The sequence below is a fragment of the Orcinus orca genome, chromosome 7, assembly GCF_937001465.1.
Source record: "Orcinus orca chromosome 7, mOrcOrc1.1, whole genome shotgun sequence".
Lineage (NCBI taxonomy): Eukaryota > Metazoa > Chordata > Mammalia > Artiodactyla > Delphinidae > Orcinus > Orcinus orca.
The window spans coordinates 47,234,860-47,257,537 of NC_064565.1; the positions used below are offsets into that span (position 1 = coordinate 47,234,860).

General features: G+C 42.5%; 2 protein-coding genes across 6 annotated transcripts in view; one reads left to right on the forward strand and one right to left on the reverse strand.

Annotated features, from left to right (window-relative positions):
* PKP4 (plakophilin 4) overlaps positions 1–22,678 on the forward strand; it is a 961,933-nt gene that overhangs the window by 99,783 nt on the left and 839,472 nt on the right. The window lies entirely within an intron of this gene.
* ACVR1 (activin A receptor type 1) overlaps positions 1–22,678 on the reverse strand; it is a 126,955-nt gene that overhangs the window by 38,353 nt on the left and 65,924 nt on the right. For 3 of the 5 annotated variants that reach the window (XM_049712726.1, XM_049712724.1, XM_049712725.1), the window contains exon 2: positions 18,203–18,276. In XM_049712726.1, the coding sequence (XP_049568683.1) occupies positions 18,203–18,269 (67 nt within the window). In that variant the 5' untranslated portion in view covers positions 18,270–18,276. Of the gene's footprint in view, positions 1–4,225; positions 4,363–10,355; positions 10,478–18,202; positions 18,277–22,678 lie in introns of those variants that run through there. The other 2 variants (XM_033400024.2, XM_033400025.2) reach the window with 2 other exon arrangements.

Sequence of the window (22,678 nt, forward strand, 5' to 3'; positions counted from 1 at the left end):
GAGGATGAGGGCACAAAAAGACAAAGGGAATAAAACAGTGTCTGAACAGTAAGGTAACAAGTGGGACCAAAGGCATAGCCCACACAGGTGGGTCCAAGGTGCAACATGGATCATCAGTGAATCACACGGAACCAGACCTCCTAATTGCCTCTTTCTGAAAACACTCATTTGCAGTTTCACCTTTCAAATCACTCTTTTCCCCTCTTTTGTTAGAATAATTAGTTCAGACTTGCGGGTCCCAACAGTTTCCACCAGCGGGGAAGGAAAGTGAAGACAGAATGTAAACAGCCAAGTCCCAGAGGCCACTGATTAGCCTGATGAGACCACTTTCACCAAAGCACTGTTCACATAAAGAGAGTCAGCTCTCAAAACTCCCTCCGAAGGTCTACAGCACAGACAGGCTGCCTTCTAATCCCTGAACCCTCTGCAGCAGGTCTGTGAGAGAACTGCTGCTTTCTTAAAATATAACAGGTTGGATGGCTGTGCTTTCAAGAGGAGACCTTAAGGTAAGGTCTTTGAAAATGTCAAGTTCATTTACACAGATTTGTGTGGGTGTGTGTCGAGGTGTGTGGGTTATCTCAGAAAGAGAAAAGGCATTCTTCATCTTTCTTCTTCCCTCTTCAAAGGAGTGAAAAATAGTTCACTGCCCACTGTAATGTGGGTGCCTTGTCCCACAGAGTAAGGGCATGCAGACACACAGACACGAGCCTTCTATTTATAATTGACTTGCTAGGTCTTTTGAAAACCACAAGGGGCTCATCCAAGAGCAAAGACATGCCCGAAAGCAGAAAATCCAAAATAGCCGCTGACAGTATATGTGTGTCACCAGACCCACCCCCGAGGATCAAGAGCCCGCAGACATTTTTAATGAGCAATAACTTTAATGAGCCAAGGGACGGTCTTTATTTCTCCCTGCCTAGAGAAATCCAAGAGAAATTCCAGCACCAAGCTATTTCTATGAGGATGAGAAACATATATATCTGTTGACATAATCCAGCAAAAAGTTTACACTTGCCAAAAGCAAGTTGAAAGATAATATTTCTAGGGAGTCTAGACATGCTTGCCACTCTCAAATGGCACAAAGCTGGGCTGAGAGTTGCCAGCTATGCTGCCCAACAGGTGATGATTCTTTGGAGGGAAACGGATGGGTGGGGTGAGGGGCAGAGTTAGTGGTGTCATATTGATTTGTGAGCACAGCAGAGAATTAAAAAGACTATATTCAAAAACTGGGCAATAAAGCAATTTAGGTAAATTTGACACACAAACATGTACTTCAAAACCCTAAATAATTGTTAAAGGTCACTGATATCCAAAAATACATACTTAACACATTAAGGAGGTTGTACCTATCGATGCTGGGTTGGGGAAGTGAGGTTAGTGTTAGGATGAAGGGGTAAAGTGAGAATAATATAGGAGAGGAGCTGATCACAGGCTGATAATGAATTGAGGAGTATGAATCATTCACTCGCTGCACCTACGGTCCCCCAGGAACAACAGCAAACAATAACTAGACCATACAGGGTTCACTCATCACTGATCCTATGGGAATGGATGGTCCAGGGTACCAAAGAATTAATGACACTCTGTGGTTGAAATAAAAAATTGTCAATTAAAAAAAATAACAACAATAATAATTTCTCTGGTGTGCCCTCAGAGTGAACTCTGCTCTTAAAGTTCCAGCCCAAACTGAACTCTATGTGCACAGGTGCAAGAGGCCTACTGCCTTTCCAAGGTCTCTAGCTTTTGAAAGGATGTGGGGACTGTCTGACAGATGTTTAAACTGTAGCCTAGAGAATTTTGCCAGAATTGAGCAGCCTCGAGTAAATACCATCTTTAGTAAGATTCAACCCACTACAGGCAACTCTGCAGGGCATCCAGGCTTAATGAGGTATAGATCTTAATCAGATCTTATCCTGTGGGGTCATAAACTAAGTCGAAAACCAAGGTTTTCACATCTTCCCCACCACAATCAGGAAAAAGGGAAAAAGAGGAAGAAAGACAGCTCAGTAATATGTAATAATTAACTCAATCCCTGCTATGGAGGGACCATAAGCCCAGTTCAGCAGTTAGCAAATGGGAAAGTACAAAACCAACAACTTCGCTTCCTATTTTGCTTTTCACCAACATTTAATCTTCTTAATTTGTATATTCCCGTATAACTAATTAGCAGAGCCCTTCGTGAATCAATTCTTTTATATACAGCCAGATATAAATGAAGACCCTAAATTCACGAGAACGACCCCATACACCCATGCACATGTCTGCACGTACGCACACACTTCGGTTAAACGCCACTTTGGCAATTTCATCCGACAGAGTGGATTAGGCGAAGAGATGCCAAAAGGATTTTCTGAGCTAGGATTACTAATTCAACAAAGCAGGTTAAAAGCAAGGTAGTAACATTTTCAGATCTTAATATCCACAAGTCTAAGGAACACGGCAGGCCCCCCAAATGCCTATGACTCACTGTTTTGGTCTTGTTAAAATTTAGGAATAACCATAACATGTGTGGGCCTGTGATATCTTATTTGGGGTAGCAATGGTGGGTCGGGGAGGTGTGAGAATTATCACAAAGCTTTTTTAGGGCCCCAAGCAAGGGTCTGTGGACCTCTAATCTCTCAGGCCAGGATATAAATACTCTGCACATCAGGGAACGCCAAGGAAGGATAATCACCCTCTGTGACTGATTTTCAACAGTCCAGCCAGGAAGCACCACATCTGATATGAAGCATTTTACACTTGCCTGTGCTAATGACTAGGAGGTGCCCTGGCAGAAGGCAGCCAGTCTACGCTCCCTAATTGACACTCATTTAAATAATGCAGTAATGGAAACATCAAGCCAGAGGTATTCCCTGTGTGCGGTGCTCACCCACACTGTCTGTTCTAAAGGCACCTCCCGGCATTACTCAGTGTCATGGCTGGCACCCTGTGCCCTCTGTAGCCCCAGAACCAGGCCCGTGTGAACACACGCGCAGCCCGCGTCTGGCTGGGAGCAGCAGGGAGTCCTCGGCACCACCGAGAAGGAGCCAGGGCTGGCTCTGCCACCAGAGGTACAGGCTCGGAATCCCAGGGGTTCACCGCAGCCAAAACTTTTAAAAGATTTTTCTTGTTCTGGGCGATACGCTCACCATCTGGACACACCTACTCTCACAGCCTAATCCTAAACTGGCAGAAGAAGAGGCAGAGCAAAGAGCATCGAGGACCTTTTTAAGACTGTCCACAGTTTGGGATAATCTCGTGCCTCGTAGTAAGAGTACCCGCATTTATGTCGTAAGTGGGACTGGAGCAATCTGGGCACAAGCTACAAACGGCTCTCCAGGCTCTCCAGCCCACCTGCCCAGTCACGCACTCCAGAATACGCTAAGGCATTTAAACCGATTATCATTCTAAATGGTGAACAAAACCCCATGTTTCCCACGAAAGTCCTTGACAGAAAAGACAAATGAGAAAATGGTCCAAGTCAACCAGCCTGTAGCCGTGATCCCAGGAGTCAGCAAAAGAAACAGGCTGAATCTCTTGTAGGCTCATCTCAAAGCAGCACAAATAATAGGCAGTTATTAGACTACTGCTATAAAAGTCCAATAGCTCAGAACTTTATAGGCTAAAAAAGGAACCCCAAACATCCCTGGACTCTTTCCAACAGTATAAACGATTCATTCATTTGAAATGACAGCTTATATTAGGCTCATAGATATGGGAGTCCTTCCATCAGCTCCTAATCCGAGAGTGCAGCGTGGCACCTCTCCAGAATCTGAAAGCATCTGAGATCTCTGGCATTAAACAAAGGCTTACGGAAGGATTTTGCAATGCCAGGTATCACTGCCAGCAAGCCTGCTCCTAAGACGGAAACACAAAGGTCTGTCCGGAATGCCTAGTGAAGGGCATTTGATGGCCTGGCAAGAAGGCAGGCTATATGCCCAGAAATAAAAGACACCCAAGTACCTAAATGCTCTCATTATACTAAAACATCCACTTAGAGAAACCAAATCATATTTTTTTTTCCTGATCAGAAAAAATTGATACTTGGTAAAGCTGTAAAAGCCAAGAAGCAAATATGTTCCAGGAGTTGAGAGAGAGAATAGAGGCGTTTGAATAGGATCACATACAAATTAGAATAATGACAACCAAAAACGATGGTAGGGTTTCCACGGTTTTGAACTCATCATGCCTCCACTCCAAATGTGTTCTTCCTCCAGTGTTCCCTCACTGAGCTGACCAGACTCACCCCCACTCAGATGAACAAGCTTGATTCCACGACCCTAAAAAAGGAGATGCAGGGAATTTCCTGACAGTCCAGTGGTTAGGACTCGGTGCTTTCACTGCCGTGGCCCAGGTTCAATCCCTGGTCAGGGAAGTAAGATCCCTCAAGCTGCACAAGCTGCCAAAAAAAAAAAAGGGAGACACAGTGGTCACCCCGGCCTACAAAAGCCCTGGTTGACCTGCTTTCTGCCTCAGATCCCCTCAGTTCTGGGAAGGGCTCCTCCTGCTTCAGGAGCTCAGGTCCATTAGGTGTGGAATTCCCTCCACGTGGGATGCTCGGCTCTCTCCCTGCCGACGCCCCCATCCACCCAGTGTGTGCCCATCTTCCCCCGAGATCTCACCTCACCTGTTACCTCCTCAGAGAAGCATTTGTTCACACACCCACACACCTGTCTACACTCACATACGTGTGTCTGCATGGCTGCCGACCGTCCAGGTCTTCCCTGCAGACTGTGAGCCCCATGAGGGAAGGAACGGAGCCTGCTTTGCTCACTGCTACGCTCTCCGCAGCTGCCTCAGCACTTGGCAGGAGGACAAGCCTGATGAATGTTTGTTTCAGAATGAATTTTCTCTTCACAGACAGGATTTAGAGGTGGGAAGAGACATGATGCTGGTTTTCAGAGAAGACGGAGCCTATAAAGTCTTTAAATGTCAGCAGAGATCTTCAGGCAAGGCTTAGTCACCAAGCCAGCGTGTCTGTGCAAACCCCTTCTCCCTACAGGAGCTCTCCACAGCGTCACACCTGCTCACCTCCTCGGGCTTACAAGTGTGGAAAATTAGTACTTTCTGTGGTGCGGTAGGTTTTGTGTTTGCTTGTTTGTGTGTTGGAGGTACAATGCAAGAGTTCCAAAAACAAGGCATAATTTAACACATCAATAGAACAGCAAGGCTTTTATGGGAGGTCCTTCCTTGGATGACTGATTTGAGGACCTTTGGCTACGATGATGCTACGGTGATGAGGATGACCAAAACACAACGAGTGCCTTGGCTTCAGCCAGTTTAGGGATGTCCTGCAGGACTTGCCTGCTCAGCAGGGAAAAAAGATGCCCCTGGTCTCTGCTGCCCTTTTTCTCCTATCAGTGAAAACAATGGCATTTTCAGCAGGGAGTGAGGAAGAGTGAATTACATCATTTTCCCCTTCTTGCTTTGCTGAAGGTGATAAGGATTCCTAAGTCACCCTGCATTTGAACTGCTGAAGCTGAGGGGGAGGGGGGGGGAAATAAAAAAGAATTCCATCTGTTTATTTTGTGGCTGGGCTGACTCCTGGTCTCTGAAATAATCCGTGTAAGTTAAGCCTATTGCAGCAGTCTCACCTTCTATTTCAAAGCCATAAACTCAGTCTGTGTTTAAATGACTAACAAGTTATAGAGCGCTGTGGGGTATGACCTAAGACGATACCGGTCTGTCTCTTCCATGCTTTTTATGACTCCCTGAACATAGCAAAGACTTAGCTTTAACACATATGCCATGTCTGTGAAGCGACTCCTTCACAAGGGGGGAAATAATGACCCCTTTCTTCATTTTGTCTCCAAACTTCTCGAATAGTCGCTTCAGAGAAACAGATGATTACGAGGCCTCATGAAAAGCACCCCCCCGCAGCCCACCCCACATAGTGTTGACAATTCTTGCATCTGAGTGAAGCACTACTTGTCGGGAGAGTAACAGAGAGGACCACAGACTGAAGAAGGGGAAAAAAGCTGAGGAATTATAAACATTTCAGAGAAGTCATTCCTCGTTCAGATTCAGGAGAGCCAGTGATGTGGTACCATCTATAGCATGTCTTAGGCTAGAAGCTCCGATCACAGTGTGGGCAAAGGTGTTCCTGACTCTTTCTGGTTGTCTCCCCTTCCTCCCGGGATATCTGGGGAGTGCACGGCTGCTCCAGCTAGGTTTTCCTACCCAGGCTCTACACTGAAAGTTCTGGTTTTACAGGACACCCTAAACGAGGGCTCTACACGGGAACGGACAGCAGAGAAGGCCCAGCTCCCACTTCTGTTTCTCCTCCACTGCCCTACGCGACCTTTTTCTCTGGGAATCAGGGACAGAGCCTCCAAGACTGCCAACCTTTGCTCTGCTTACCAGCCGCCAGCCGCCACCACATCCCCACACCCTTTCCGGAAGCTTTCAAATCACAGAGATAAACCCTTCAAAAGATGGGCACGGCTCCAATGTGTTAACAACAGTCTTAGAATGCCAGCCTCTAGGCATCGTGGCACCCAGAGCTAAAGGCGAAAATGTCTAGAATTAGTTAATTTCAGCTAAATTCTTCCTCTCTAGCTCCCTACCCTACCCCATCCCAGAGAAAAGCGCAGAGGGAACAAGGTAATTTCCAGACTATTTTCTTTCCAGCCCAAATGAAGCCAAAGAGATCAAGATATCCAAGGGTGAAAAACTGGGGCAGAGCCCAAGCCTCTGATATTGCTGCTTCCCTATCTCCCAATTTCCCAGTCATGTCCCAAGGCCCTACCAGGTCCAGATCTCCATGAAAGGTCAAAGAAAGAAGGAATCCCATGTCTTCAGTCCCATGAGTACATGCCCTGTGCATCTGTATTCCAGCCTTTATAACTTGATCTTTGTCTCGCCTATCTTCTTTACCCCATCAGTCTAATTAATATGGTTCACAAGAATTCATTAACTCCCAAGTTCAACACGCTTAAGATTGGCTTCCTCATCAGAGACGAAAGATCCTACAGTCACCATAAGACAGTTGAGTGTAGGTCATTTTGAGCTTATTCTTTTTCACCCCAGAACCCACAGAAAGGCCCCAGGTGCCTACACTCAAGGTAGAAACAGAAAGACTTTCTTCAGAATACTGTGAACCAGAGCTGGCTTTTTAAACACACATGCCTTCCCCCCACACCCCAGCCTCTGTGGCACAGCACACCGTTCCCAGCTTCCACAATAATCTTGGACCTTGGCAGAAGAAAGGCAGCTAAATCTGAGATGTGTCACGAGGCCACTGGCTGAGGAGCAACGATATCTAAACACAAACCAAGGCGAGAGCAACAGGCCAGAGTTTCCACAGACTCCCTTTTGGCTCCTGTGGCTGGAGAGCACTGACGGCCTAAAGATAACCCAAGACTCTAAGAAGGGTCACTTTTAAATAGCAGCTTGAGTACCACCAGTCATTTCAGAAGTATTTCCTTCCAGAGCCTGCTTCCATCCACATCGGCGTGCCAAGCCTGCCCAACGATGGCAAGCCCGCGGCAGAGATGAAAGCCCGGAAGGACATGGAAAGAGTCCCAAAGGGAAAGAGACAGCTCCCGACATGCTGATTCTATTCTGTGCCCACATTTGGACTGCTGAGAAAGAATAACCTCGCAGAGAGCCACCTTGTAGAAGTGATCTACTGACAATCATTGGGGATTAAAGAGCACGTAGAAAATCAAACAAGATAGTTTTCACTCAGTGCCTCCCCTCTCTAAAACCGAGGCAGGGTTCTCCATGACGGCTACCGTCTAGGAGTGTTTTAGGAAAGCCTTTCCCTCCAGGAGAAAACATACACCTCTCAGTCTGTCTGAGCACGGAGAACTGGCATGGCATCCTCAGCACGTACTGCACGTATGCAAGCACTGCGGCCACCCACTAACCACACAAGCGCCCAGTGGAACTGCTCAGAGGAGCCTGCTGCTTTTTCGTTTCCTTTTAAGCCAGGGCCAGAGTTCCCAGGATCTTCCTAAGAACCCCTGAGATCCGCTCAGCCCCTCACCTATCCACCCAGGGAGCCCACACTGTCCTAAATGGCAGTCGGCCAGGGGCTGGTGTACAAGGGACAGGTGTGCAGTGGGCTATTTTCAGTTGCTATCTGCTCAAACGCAAGCTGCACATGCTCAGGAGGCAGGCAAGTTTGGGTTGCCTTTCAAACTCTGGGCAGCCAAGAGACATACACCTTTCACAGCTGCCCGGGCAACCAGCTGCTCGGTCCTCCTCCCAAGACGGGAGCAATGAAAACAGCGTCACCTGGCCAGCCACCGTGCCAGCGAGCAAGCTGCACCTCTCATGTCACTGCCCGGGTTATTCTGAGCTGGGCTTATTGACACTCCATGGCAACACAGGAACAAAGGACCAGCTACAGGGATTTAAATGTCTTGCAAAAGTTGCTAAGAAAGTCAGCAGCTCAGCCTTCTGTTTTCATAACGGAAATCAGTGTTAGATTATTGTCGTTCGCTGCTGCTGTTATTATTTGTGAGCTACCTGCAACAGAGGTCTTCTCTTGGAACTAAGGGTTTTGTTTTTGTTTTGTTTTTGTTTTGTTGGCCACCGTCAAGTTGCTATAGTTGGGATGCCTTTGAAAAGGCAGCACATGGGCCTGTCTGCCCCGACCCTGCAGGGGGAGTAGTTTTTCCCGTCCCTTCACCTCTAATCCTGCTGTAGCCTGTGATCCACTTCTACCACAAAATTCTTTCAAAGCACACAAAGCGCATCTAATGAATCTTTCAATAGTTCTCGCTGCCCTCAGGATCGAAGACAAACGCCTCATGCACAAGGCCCTGCCAGGCTAGTAGGGCCTCAAATCTCAACCCAAACGCCTTCCGGGAGGCTGCTCTGGCCATGCTGGACCACCCGGGTGGTGACCTGTATCCCCCCATTTCTCTGGGCCTGGCCCTTCCCCTGCCTAAAAAGTCCTTCTCAGTCCTTCCTTTGCTGGTCTAATGCCTGTTCATCCTCCCAAACCCTGCCTGTCCCCAGTCCCAGCCTGGTGTGCCATGAAGGCCCTTCCGGCCAACACCCCTAGTGCTGTGCTGTAACCTTTTGTCTCCTCCAACTAGACTGTGACTCTTTGACAGCAAAAACCCCTTCTCGGTATGTTGACATCACCAGTGCCTACCCCGTGTGCTCATGGTAATTTATCAACTGCAAGAATGTAAGATTGTCTTATCACTGATTCTCTTTTCCCAAACTTGGAATACATTCTTTGAAAGGATGATGTCCTTTCTTACCCTGTCCCCAGCCCATATCAGTTCCTGGGTCTCTTATTACCTTTTCTGTATTATGATAATTATTTATTCATTCATTTGTCAGATATTCACTGAGCACCAAATACATGCCAGGCGCTGTTTTAGACACTAGTGAGAAAACACCACCACCAAGTCCTGGCCTCTCTCACCCTAGGCCTCACTTTGCATGGCTGACTTCTCACCACCACTCTGCTACAGCTAAGCATGGCTCTGCGGTAACAGCTCTTGAGAGCTCAGGTAACCCACGTACAGAAACACAGTAAGAAGGAAGAAGGAGGCTCACAATGGTGTCTGACTCTGCCTCTCTCCTGAGAAAGGCTTGACTCCTATGCATGGCCAAGAGCCTTCCCTTCAGAAGACACTCTGATTAGCAACACCACTGAATTATCAAAAATTACCCTAACCCTTTGCAAAACTGACAGCGTGAAGCATATGAACTAGGACATAATGTTAAAGATAAACACTGTGTAACTCTGCATGGCATCCTGCAGCATTACATACATCACAGGAGCCAAAGGTTAAACTGGACTGTTGGGGTTTTTTTCTTTTCTCTATCTCTTCCTTATAGCTTTACTGAATGGGTGTGATTTTTTTTTTCCATTTATATTGGCTTAGTGTAAATACCAGAATTCAGAAGGTAAACAAATGCAGCAAATAAATAAAAGAGGCTACTCCCTGCTCCAAATCACCGTTTGAATAAAAAATATAAGCAGATGGGCTTCCCTGGTGGTGCAGTGGTTGAGAGTCCGCCTGCCGATGCAGGGGACACGGGTTCGTGCCCCGGTCCGGGAAGATCCCACATGACGCGGAGCGGCTGGGCCCATGAGCCATAGCCGCTGAGCCTGCGCATCCGGAGCCTGTGCTCCGCAGCGGGAGAGGCCACAGCAGTGGGAGGCCCACGTACCACAAAAAAAAAAAAAAATATATATATATATATATATATATATATATATATATATATATAAAAGCAGAGGTTTTTGTTCTTGCTTTAAGGTGAATTTTACCACCCGCTTCCAAGAGGAATTTCTCATTCTGCCTCCTATTCCTTCTCTCCTTCCCACATGCCCCCAATACACGTATCCTCAGAAAGTCCATGCTCCCCTCTAACCCATAACAAAGAATTAGATGCAGCATTACCGTGGATCTAGGAAACACCCAGCTCTGCAGAGCTCAGATTCAGCTGATTAGAATCAGGCAGCAGCTGTTCCAGTGTTATGACCACGGCTGAGAAGGCACATATGTAAACTTCCCTCTTCCTGTCAAATCACTGGCTTGCAGAGAGAGGATGGTCAGGCTACACGAAGTCGTAAAAATAAATAAATAAATAAATTTTAAAAAGGTCCGGGCCAGCTCTGCCGGAGACTATCTGGGCTAGCTGTCAGAGCTTTCACCTGAGGGCAGCCAGGACTTCCCGGCAGCGAGCTCTTGGGAGCAGACTGGAGGTGTCTTTCTTAAACTGTGGGTTATGACCCATTTGTGGGTAGCGAAATTGATTTAGTGGTTCAAGACAAGGTTTCTTTCTTTCTTTCTAAATGAAATAAAACTGAATAGAATAAAAAAGAGAAGAAGCAGGAGTACATTAGCATAGTAAGAGTAATCACTCTTTCATGAAATTTTCTTTTCAGATGCATGCGGGTCATACTCCAAAATGTTTCTAAATGTAGATGCACTGGGTCCAACTCTAAAATGTTTCTTACTGTGAGTCACAGTGAAAATTTTGAAGGCTTCCCTGCCCTGTGTCTTACACTATCTTGGAATCGACATGAGCTCTGAGTAATTATGACTATTTCATATAACCATTATCTATGGAAGCTTGCCTGCGGTCATGCTGGGCTACAGAGGGAAGTTCTGGAGGACAGTTGGTAATGTTTGGGAATTACAAATTAATTTTTAAAATTTTTTACTGAAGTATAGTTGATTTACAACGTTGTGTTAGTTTCCAGTACCCAGCAAAGTGATTCAGTTATACATACATTATATTCTTTTTCATATTCTTTTCCATTATGGTTTATTATAGAATATTGAATATATTTCCCTGTGCTATACAGTAGGACCTTGTTATCTATTTTATATATAGTAATTTGTATCTGCTAATCCCACACTCCTAATTTATCCCTCCCTCACCCCCTTTCCCCTTTGGTAACCATAAGTTTGTTTTCTACGTCTTGAGTCTACAAATTAATTTTTAAATGTTTTGTTTTCCTTGGTGTTTACTTTTCAAGAGCAAAAGTAGCACACATTCCATCCCTACAAATCTCCTGCTTCACCAGTTTTTCCATAAAGAGGAGATGGCATCCACCCTCTCCCCCTTGAGACCCATCTTTATAAAACAGAAGCTTAGAAGCTATTGCACTGCCCACTCACTGTTGACCACAAGGAAACCATTTAATGAGCTAGGGCCTTGGATTTGTTTCCCCATCCATTCAATATTTGACTCTGATTGAATTTTTTTTTTTTTTTTTTTTTGCGGTACGCGGGCCTCTCACTGTTGTGGCCTCTCCCGCTGCGGAGCACAGGCTCCGGACGCGCAGGCTCAGCGGCCATGGCTCACGGGCCCAGCCGCTCCACGGCATGTGGGATCTTCCCGGACCAGGGCACGAACCCGTGTCCCCTGCATCGGCAGGCGGACTCTCAACCACTGCACCACCAGGGAAGCCGCTGATTGAATTTTCAGAGTCCTCTCCACACCCTACCACTAACTCCTCTCATATAAATACACTGAATATGAACATTTTATAATGTTCACTGGGACAAAAAAAAATTGGATGTGGCTTTAGTTTAACTACCCACAGCTGAAACAAACATTCCCCAGAAACGAAAAGGTGAAAGGAAGCTTTGTCACAGCTCACCTTGCATCAATAATATACTCATTCTGTTAGGTGAGAAAATGTGACAATAAAGAAGCAGTATCTTAAAAGTGTACAGCTTCACCCGATATTTACATTTTAGGTCCTCATAGTGGCCAATAGCTCAGTACATCTCATCTCTCTCCCCAACAAATCTCTCACATGATGATGTGTCAAAGAAAAAGATTTGATTCTGAACAGAAGGGATAAATTATAGTCGTGAGAAATGAGGGCAACAAATTTAATACTGAGACATTTCTCTTACATTCATTCACCCCTTCACGAACTTCCTGAATTCTCAATAATGAGAAATTCAAAGAAAGGCTTATTCTATTCTTCACCCCCAGTGGCAAAGAGGGGCACCTTTGTGGACCCTAACAAAAAGTCTATTGAAGTGATCTCCTTCCTTCTCTCATTGGGTAATTGGGCTGGAAAGTCTGAGTAGTGATGGCTTTGGAAATACTAAAATCAAGTCAACCCAGAAAATAATTTAGTACTTAGCAATCTTCTCTAAGACAGGCCGAAATCTCTTGCAACAAAACTCTGCAAAAGTCCAGCCTTCCTTGCTGCAATAAAATCTAACTACGGCTTGCAAATTTAATAAAATGTGGGTCATCTTAGCTTTGAAATATTTTTGAAGGAGCAGTATTCCACTTTAAGTTATTTGTGTCATGGTCGTCCCTGCAAATGCTCACAGGGACAAAGGTAAAACCAAACAAGCAGGTTCTGGAACAAAAATGGACTTCTCCCGGGTGGCATAATAGCAGTATTAGAGCATGATTAGTCTTATTAATGGGAAGGAAAAGGAAGGATATACGGGTAATTAGGGCTCAAGTGCTCTTCTCTGTGAGAGCAAATAAAAATCTTCCTGCAGCTGGAGTTGTATATATAATGAACATGAAAAATGAATATTGGTATGAAAGAGAAATAAAAAACACAAACCCAGGTAAAAGGGATTCATCGTTTGTTATTGGAAGCTCTCACCTCAGCCTCTCAAATGGACTGGATTGAGCTGTATTCTAGCATGTACCAGATGTAATATGAATGTGGATGTAGCTAATTTAGGGTACCAAAAAATACAAAATTCTGAAGATGACCGATAATGACTGAAACTCTTGAATACCAGTCCTCAAAGTATAACACACCTTTTGTTGGCTGTATAACCTTAAGCAAGAGTTTTAACCAATTCAAAAGCACATCCCCACTAACGTATCTCATTAGGGTAATGATGAGGATTATGGGAAATAACGAACATAAAACAACATTGGGCACATATTAACCACTCAATAAATATTACCTATAAATCATCAAAGAGATCGTTCTAGTATGCAGTATTTTCCAAACTTACTGGGTCTTTTTGGCCCCAGAGCATTTAGAATTCCACAGAAATTGAGAAATGTTCTAAAGTACACACATACTAGTCAAACTCTGCCAAAAGTACTCTTTGGGACTTCTTATTTGACATGTTGACACTGTATCTAATCAATATTTAAAAGACATCTGGGAGTAACTGGGGAGACGAAAGAAGCTTTCTGTTTTTTTGTTTGTTTTTAATAGACTAAGAGGAGTACAATACCCAACAAAATATATTAGAACAAAATCTCTATTACTTTCTTATTTATGCACCAAGAATGCCATTAGCTCCACTGAAGCCCAATTAATAAGGTGCCGTAGCTGCTCTGCAAACATCAAACCTGGGTCTGTTTCCTTTTAAACTTGGTAGCCTAGGGCTTCCCTGGTGGCGCAGTGGTTAAGAATCCATCTGCCAATGCAGGGGACACGGGTTCAAGCCCTGGTCCAGGAAGATCCCACATGCCGTGCAGCAACTAAACCCGTGTGCCCCAACTACTGAGCCTGAGCTCTAGAGCCCACATGCCACAACTACTGAAGCCCATGTACCTAGAGCCCGCAACAAGAGAAGCCACCACAATGAGAAGCCCGCACACTGCAAGGAAGAGTAGCCCCTGCTCGCCGCAACTAGAGAAAGCCTGTGCACAACGATGAAGACCCAACGCAGCCAAAATAATAAATTAATTAATTAAAACAAAAAAACAAACAAAAAACTTGGTAGTTTAAAGCCCTGCACTAGACAATCTATGAGGCTAATATAAAGTTTTTAGTTATTTGCCCTGTTATTTACCTCTTTCAGTTAAGTATTTTGTACTCGACATTTGCTTTATGACTAATGTTGAGTATATTACAATTAGTTCTCAGTGGTTTTTTTAAAAAAAAAATTTTCTAGTAAATATGCAAAAACAGAGAGTCTTTTCATACAATATGCTATTGATAGTTAACTAGGAGTTGAGTCATTGAGGGAAGACAAGACTAAGGCCACCGCTATTAAGATCTGAGTACTCTAGGTTGTAGCACTCACTGGATATTGTTTTTTTTAAAAAAAAAAAAAGCTATCGCAACAAAAGGATGATGTGTTCTTTTCCATATCTGTAAACATCCTAGTGCTGGTGTTATATTCAATAGCAAAACCTTAGTGGCATCCATTTCCATTTCAGCCAGACTAACTTGTTTCATTACAGATCTTCACTCTGGCATTAAGAGGTCATTTGCTGGATCCTTTGGGCAGCTTAAGAGCTTAAAGCAGGAAAAAACAACCAATGGCTGGGTTGCTAACACTGTTCCATAAATGCCCTTTTCACCTCCTCTTTCACCATTCTTTCCCACTTCCCCTTCTCTATCCGTATTACATTTCCACCTCAATTTCTCTTCCACTCTTTTTTTTTTTTCTATCGTGTCCACACCAAGAGTCCACCAGGACAGCACATGAAACCTGAAGGATTGTCCAACCACACAGAACTGCTACTGTACCTAGGGGAGCACACAGAATTTGGACTGACTTCATTTCACAACATTCTTTTTTTTTTTTTTTTTTAACTGATCATATTATGTAGCAACTAAAAAGAGGAAAAATCCTAGCAACTTGCCTATTACGTCTCCAGACGTTGTCAAGTGTCCCTTGGGGGATAAAATTAACCCCTCAGATGAGAACTACTATTAACCCACCAAATATTCCCAGCCCATTTCTTCTTAGTAATTCTTTCAACCTAGGACCCAACCTCTCTTCTGGTTAAACACCTCCTACTCCTTTAAACTTGCCACGCAGGATCCTTATTTCATATCTTTTTGGCACTAATTAAAATGATTGCAATATTATTGGACTGTATCAATCAACACTGCTTAGAGAAGAATATAGACTATGGATACCTAAAGTGGTTGACGATAGCGTTTTTTAATAGAAACTTAATGTAAGCTGCTTTATATAATTGTAAATTTTCATAGTAGTAAAAAGGAACAGATAAAATTCACATCTTTTATTGTCTTCAAAACCCAGTGTGTACTTTACACTTAAGGCATATCTCGGCTTGTGTCAGCTGCACTTTGAGTGCTCAATATGTGGCTAGTGGCTCCCTGACTATAATACATGTCAATGAACATGGGAAGGAGGGAGGAACAGATCAAATATTATACACCTAATATATAACAAAATAGATTTCTAGTACATCAAGCACTGATTTTTCCACAGTGTTGGCTACATTAACCTATATTATATGCCTCCGTGGAAACTTATCAAGTGTATAAAACTGATCACTATACCCCCAAGAGCCTGTAAGAGGGGGATTAGTCTTACTGGCCCATCTGATCACAGCAAGGCTGAGATTCACACCGTAAGCACCACTCCTCATGGAGCAACTCTTATAAAATAAAGTGCAAACTGCTCAATGCACAATAAAATAAGAGTCTGTTTACACATCTAGAAAGATTTACACCAACATGCTAAAAGCAATCACATGTAAGTGCAGGGAATTATAGGCAACTTTTATTTTCTTTTTCTCTTGATTATCTCTTGTGGACTCCACAGAGGCAGTGCCATCCCTAAGTAGCTTTTTGCAGATGGGGAGAAAGGAGGATAGTGACAATGAGTTAGGCCCTAAAATGCCTGTGTGATCCCACACAACTAAGAGTTACCCTGTGCCCCTTCAGGTTCTCACTGGCCCACCCACTAAGCATTCATTTACATGAAAACCGCTGTATAATTAATTGAACCTAATACCTAACTCTTTTATACATAAAAATACAAAGTATGTCTTATACTGTCTTAATGTATACGAAATTTTCTCAAAATATAACCACTGTGTAAATCAAGGGACAAACAGTTCTCTGTTTTGTTGGGATTCTACCAAAATTTGTTCACCAAGTCAGAAAATTCAAGCACTGCAGGCAAGATCCCTTGTGATAATTAAGTCACCGATACAATACACTAGTACCAATGTTTTCTGTTTTCTAAGACATCAAAGATTATATGTGTGTGTGTGTGTGTGTATAGGTATATATTTTTATACACACATTTGTTACTTCATTACATCTTCTAGTGTACTCATGCCCAACTACACTAGATTATCTTACATTTGTCTATACGTCCTATTTTAATTATATGACATATTTAATTACATATTATTTTCAGAGAATTTTCTCGTCATTTCAGATAGCAAATTATATTGAATTTTTTAAATTTATGTTTATAAGAAAGGTACGGTGTATATAGGTTGCACTCCAAGAAAATCAAGGGACATTATCAAATATGTATAAAAAGGGGATGTTCACATGCAAAACAAAAAGAAGTCTAGACACAGACCTTATACCCTTCATAAAAATTATTCAATTAACAGATCACAGACCTAAATGTACAACACAGCACTATAAAACTCCTATTAGATAACATAGGAGAAAACCTACATTACCTCACTGAGTATGACAATAACTTTTTTTTTTTTGGTCAATAACTTTTTAGAGGCATGATCCATGAAAAAAATAATTAATAAGCTGGACTCCATTAAAATTAAAACTTCTGCTCTGTGAAAGATAATGTCAAAAGAATGACAAGACAAACCACAGACTGGGAGAAAATATATGCAAAAGACATGTCTGATCAAGGACTGTTATCCAAAATATACCAAGAACTCTGAAAACTCAACAATAAGAAAACAAAGAGCCCAAGTAAAAAATGGGCCAAAGACCTTAAAGACACCTCGGTAAAGATATACAGATGGCAAATAAGCACACGAAAAGATGCCCCACATCATACATCATCAGGGAAATGCAAATTAAAACAATGAGACACCACCACATACCTATAAGAATGGCCAAAATCCAGAACACTGCTAACCCCACATGCTAGTGAGGATGTGGGACAACAGGAACTCTCAGACGTTGGTGGTGGGAATGCAAAACGGAACAGCCACTTTGGAAGACAGCTTAGCAGTTTCTAACAAAACTAAACATACTCTACCATACAATCCAGCAATCACAATCCTTGGTGTTTACCCAAAGGAGTTGAAAACTTGTATCTACACAAAAACCTGCACATGGATGTTTACAGCAGCTTCATTCATAATTACCAAAACTTGGAAGCAATCAAGATGGCCTTCAGTAGGTGAATGGATAAATAAACTGTGGTCCATCCAGACAATGAAACATTACTCAGCACTAAAAAGAAGTGAATTACTAAGCCACGAAGAGACGCGAAGGAACCTTAAATGTAAAATACTAAGTGAAAGAAGCCAATATGAAAAGGCTATATATACTGTATGAATCCAACTACATGACATTCTGGAAAAGGCAAAACTATGGAGGCAGTAAAAGAATCAGTGGTTGGCAGGGGTTGCAGAGGTGGAGAGAGAGGAATAGGTGGAGCTCAGAGGATTTTCAGGGCAGTGAAATACTCTGTATGACACTATAATGATGGATACATATCATTATACATGTCATTATAACCCACAGAATGTACACCACCAAGAGTGAACCCTGATGTAAATTACGGGCTGGGGTGATTATGACGTGTCAGTGTAGGTTCATCAATTATAACAAATGTACCACTTTGGTTGGGGGGATGTTGATAATGGGGGAAGCTATACATGTGTCGGGGCAGGGGGTATATAAGAAATCTCTGTATCGTCCTCTCAATTTTGCTGTGAACCTAAAAAACAGCTTTAAAAAAATAAAGTCTTAAAAATGGGGGGAGGGGAGGATTGCTAAATCTGATAGGATTAAGAAGAAACTAGTTTACGGTAAGCCGAACAATACACAGTATACTCATCCTGCCCCAAGTAGTTGTGAGCCACTTACCTTCCATACTAGGGGAAGGGAAAGCAATCATCATTAGCACAGGAAGAATCATCACTCCATCTACCATTGTACAACTGTGGAGGGAAAAAAAGAGATATCAGTGAAACAACAAAATTTAACTGTAGGATGACAAATTAAATTAAGCATACCATCTTCAAACTGCCGTTCAAGGCCTTTCTTACAAATCCCCCTCACATATGTTGCCTTATTTCTTAGTACATTTAAACATATACCCTTTACATGGATCTAAATAAATCATCTTAAAGAGTTAATCAGATTTACCTCCTCCTGGTGGCCACTCTGAGGCAACTTTCCCTGAGTCTACCCACTAACAAAGAACTCAAAAGGGACATGAAAAATTCTCAGCTGTAAGGCCAGGCACTCCTAAAGGACTTTAGGTTTGAATTTTATTTTATGCCACGGAATGCAAGATTGGCACCAAGTTAAAAACTCTAAGAAGCACGAATAGACTGTTCTAACACGATGTTAAAGATTAAGTGACTGAATAATCCAAACCAAATTACTACGTTTGAGCCTTCGTTCAAAAGGATTAGAGGTGAAGCAACCTACATCATCATACAGCCCCGAAAAAGAAAACAAAACACAAAACTGTAACTTATCCCTCATCAATGGCAAAGCAATGTATTCTTACATTAACCTCAAATTTAACGAAGCATAGACACAATCAAGACATGAAGAAATCATATAAAATCTTAATATATGAAACTATAACAGAGAGAAAATAAGATACTTGCTATAAATTTTAAGTTGATATTGCCCTAAAACTACATTGGCAGAAGCTCAATGTTCTGAGTCAAGGGGTTACAACAAAGAACTTTTCTATCTGAATAATTCCTATAAAATTTTGGAAATATGATGAGAGTTTGGCTATACTAATTCTTTATCACAAAAAATAATTTTAAAAAATTAAACCTTGAACTAGCTGCAATTTTCTGATGGTAACATAAAGAGAAAACCGGTGAAGTTCTTTAGTGAACAGGTTCATGTGCTATCTTACTCTTAAAGCTTCAAAGAAAAGAGCAAAAGCCCACTGTTATCTAAGCTGTTTGGAATGGACACCTTCTGACTCATCTTCTTAAAATCAGTTTTTTGGTTAGTAGTCTGAGACTGTTCATTCCCCGCACCTCTATTCTATCTTACCATCCCTCACTTCAATTTGTCTACAACTGTATTTCAGACTAACCCTTCTCTAACAGCAAGGTGAGGGAAGGGAGTAAAGGAGAGTTTAATGGACCTTCCTTTTACATTTTTAAAAGCACGTGGAACCTGAGTGACTCCCTTTCTCCTGTTGCTGTTGTTATTATTACTATTATTTCCATGTTCACATAGATCTTTTCTAGAGCAAGCCCTTGTTTGATATAAATGCAAATGCCTCACTTCACCCTGGAACCCTCATAACCAGTACTGACCCCTCCATCACCATCTCATCTCTGTGCCTTTGAACAGACACGCACTGTTGGTTCCCTCCACCTCAGATGCCTTGAGCCTCCCCCTCCACCTCTCTCCTACCCAACTCCCTCTTCCTGTCATCCACGATCTAGCTCAAAAGGCAAATGCTTGGTGCAACACCTCTCCATCCGCAGTGATTTCAACCCCCCAGCCCCAACACCACTCCAAATCAATCATTTGTCTATGTCAATCTCCAGCACTAGCTAGCCTACTTGCCCCCAAAAGGGGTGCGTGCATCCAAGGGCCACACAAGACAATGCATTAAATTATGGGATGAAAATACTAAAACTTGTATCTTATAAAAACTGATTTAATCTAACAGAGTGATAAATAACTTGATCCTTTATTTGGTCTCTGTCTCAGTCCCTTAGGACAGTCCACTACAAGAGGTATCTTGCAGAAGAAGTGGGAGTTACACAATGTGAAAGAGTGGACATTTTTTGCTTATAGAATACAGCCATGTGCTATACTCTTGAGGGTTTACTGAAGTGGAATTACAGGTTGTGATGGCTAGATATAATGAAATGAGCCCTCCCCAAATTGCAAGTGTTCTAAACCCATTAAAGAAACTACATTCAACTACATTGAATATGTTATTAATGAAAGTAACAGAGAAGACTAAGAAAATGGTGGAACTTATATGGCTATTCCTAGTGGTTCTTTGTTAATCATTTTAAAGAAAATCAATTAACATTCCAGTTCACTGTGACATGAAGCAGGCTCACCAAATTCAGAATTTAAAAATACATTAAAAACTGATTTGCATCCAGTATCATAAACAATAAACATTATCCTGAGTAGCCTGAGATTTTTGTCAATAATACAATGTGATTACCATTAGCCATACCTCAAATATTTCATCTTAAATCTTTTTAAAATTTCTATTTTATGTATGTCTTATAACACATAGTTTTACTTTATATAAAACTTATAAGCAACATACATATTGAGGGTACACACTCAAAAAACCTTTTTTTTTTTTTTTTTTGTGGTACGCGGGCCTCTCACTATTGTGGCTTCTCCCGTTGCGGAGCACAGGCTCCAGACGCACAGGCTCAGTGGCCATGGCTCACGGGCCCAGCCGCTTCGCGGCATGTAGGATCCTCCCGGACCGGGGCATGAACCTGTGTCCCCTGCATCGGAAGGCAGACTCTCAACCACTGCGCCACCAGGGAAGCCCTCAAAAAACTTTTTAACTGATGGGATATATCATTAAAAGCCTTTGAAAAGTACTGAACTATATCTCAGTCTTATCTTTGAATTCCCAGTCCTTCCTTCCTTCCTTCCTTCCTTCCTTCCTTCCTTCCTTCCTTCCTTCCTTCCTTCCTTCCTTCCTTCCTTCCTTCCTTCCTTCCTCCCTCCCTCCCTCCCTCCCTTCCTTCCTTCCTCCCTCCCTCCCTCCCTCCCTTCCCTCAACAACTATTGAGAGCCTGCTATGTACTAGAAATTAGAAACTTAGAATGATAAAGATATACAAACATGGTCCTTACTATTACAGAACTTACACAATCTATCTATGGTGGTAGTCAAATAATCATCCAGAAGACTGCACAATTAAAAACTGATTTAAGTGTTAGAAAGAAACATGGTTAAATAAGACTGCTAACAAAACAATTTAAGATTTTTTGGAGGGTAGAGGAGATTACATATAAACAGGGTAGATTATATATAAACAGGAACCAGAAAGGTGAGTAGAAGGTACTACAAAAAGGATAAGAGTATGTGAGCTCTTGTGTATGTGTGTGTGTATGTGTGTGTTTGTGTTGGGGTGGGGAGCACTCTGTGGTGGAGACAGGAGGGCATTTAAGGAAAAAGGCACAGCTTCTCGGCTTCTACACAGGTCCTGTGGCCAGGGGAAGCTTGGTGTTGCCTGAGGACTTAAAACATATATCACATGTGAAAAAAAAACACCAGCCTAGGACATAGGGAGCCTAGAGAGAAGAGTGATAAGGAGAGAAAACCCAAGAAGGCTGGAGAGGTAGCCCCTGGCCAGAACCTGGGTAAAACATGGTAAGCCCTAGTAAGCCCCCTACTCACCTCCCTACATTCATTGTTGTCAAGGTCCCTCTCCACCCCATTCTCCCAGGCACACCAACTAGCCAGCTCCCTGCCTATCTCTGGACCTCTGTATATATGAAGCTCCCAGTGATTGAGCCCTTCTTTCAGGACCTCTGTATATATGAAGCTCCCAGTGATTGAGCCCTTCTTTCAGGACCCAACCTGGCAAATTCCTATTCAACCTTCAAGCCTCAACTTAAATGTCACTTCCTTCTAGAAGCTTGCCTAAACCCTCATATGCTCTCATTACACTCTCATACACCACTGTGTTAATTTTTATTTATAGCACTTATCATAATTAATAATTACATATTCATATTTGAGTGTGTGCTTTTGAACATCTGTCTCCCTCACTGGACTGTAAACTTCATGGTAGTAAAATCTATAGTCTATTTTGTTCATCGCTACTAGAGCCAAGTAGGTGCACATTTAATACTCATTGAATTCAAATTCTCCCTGAACTAATCGGCTCAATTTAACTTTAATTTCCAAAGAATTAGAAATTACCACCCCCCCCCACCACCCGTTAACACAAAAGCACATACACACCTGCAAAGGAATAGCAGGATTAAGACATTTATCATCTCTGTTAACTCTAATCTCTAGAATTTAGTTCAGGTAATAATAAAAGTCAGCAGTTAACAAGTTTCAAGCTTCGAAATCAAGAATTCTTTCACTATTTTAAAAAAGAATTCTAAAAGACCATCACCACTGACAATTTTTCCTTGTCACAAAGCCAACAAAAGCCCATGCCCCTAAACACCTTTTAACTGATTATTATTGTGCAAGCAAAATTAAAACAATAATTTAGGCTCCTAAATGGAAAACAGGGGAAAAAAGGAGGTATAAATTCAGTCTTCCAAACTAATCTGCTGTTTATAGATAGATAGCTCAAAATCTGCCAAAAATCTTTGGGAAAAAATGTCAGCAGCATTTACTGGTTGCCAT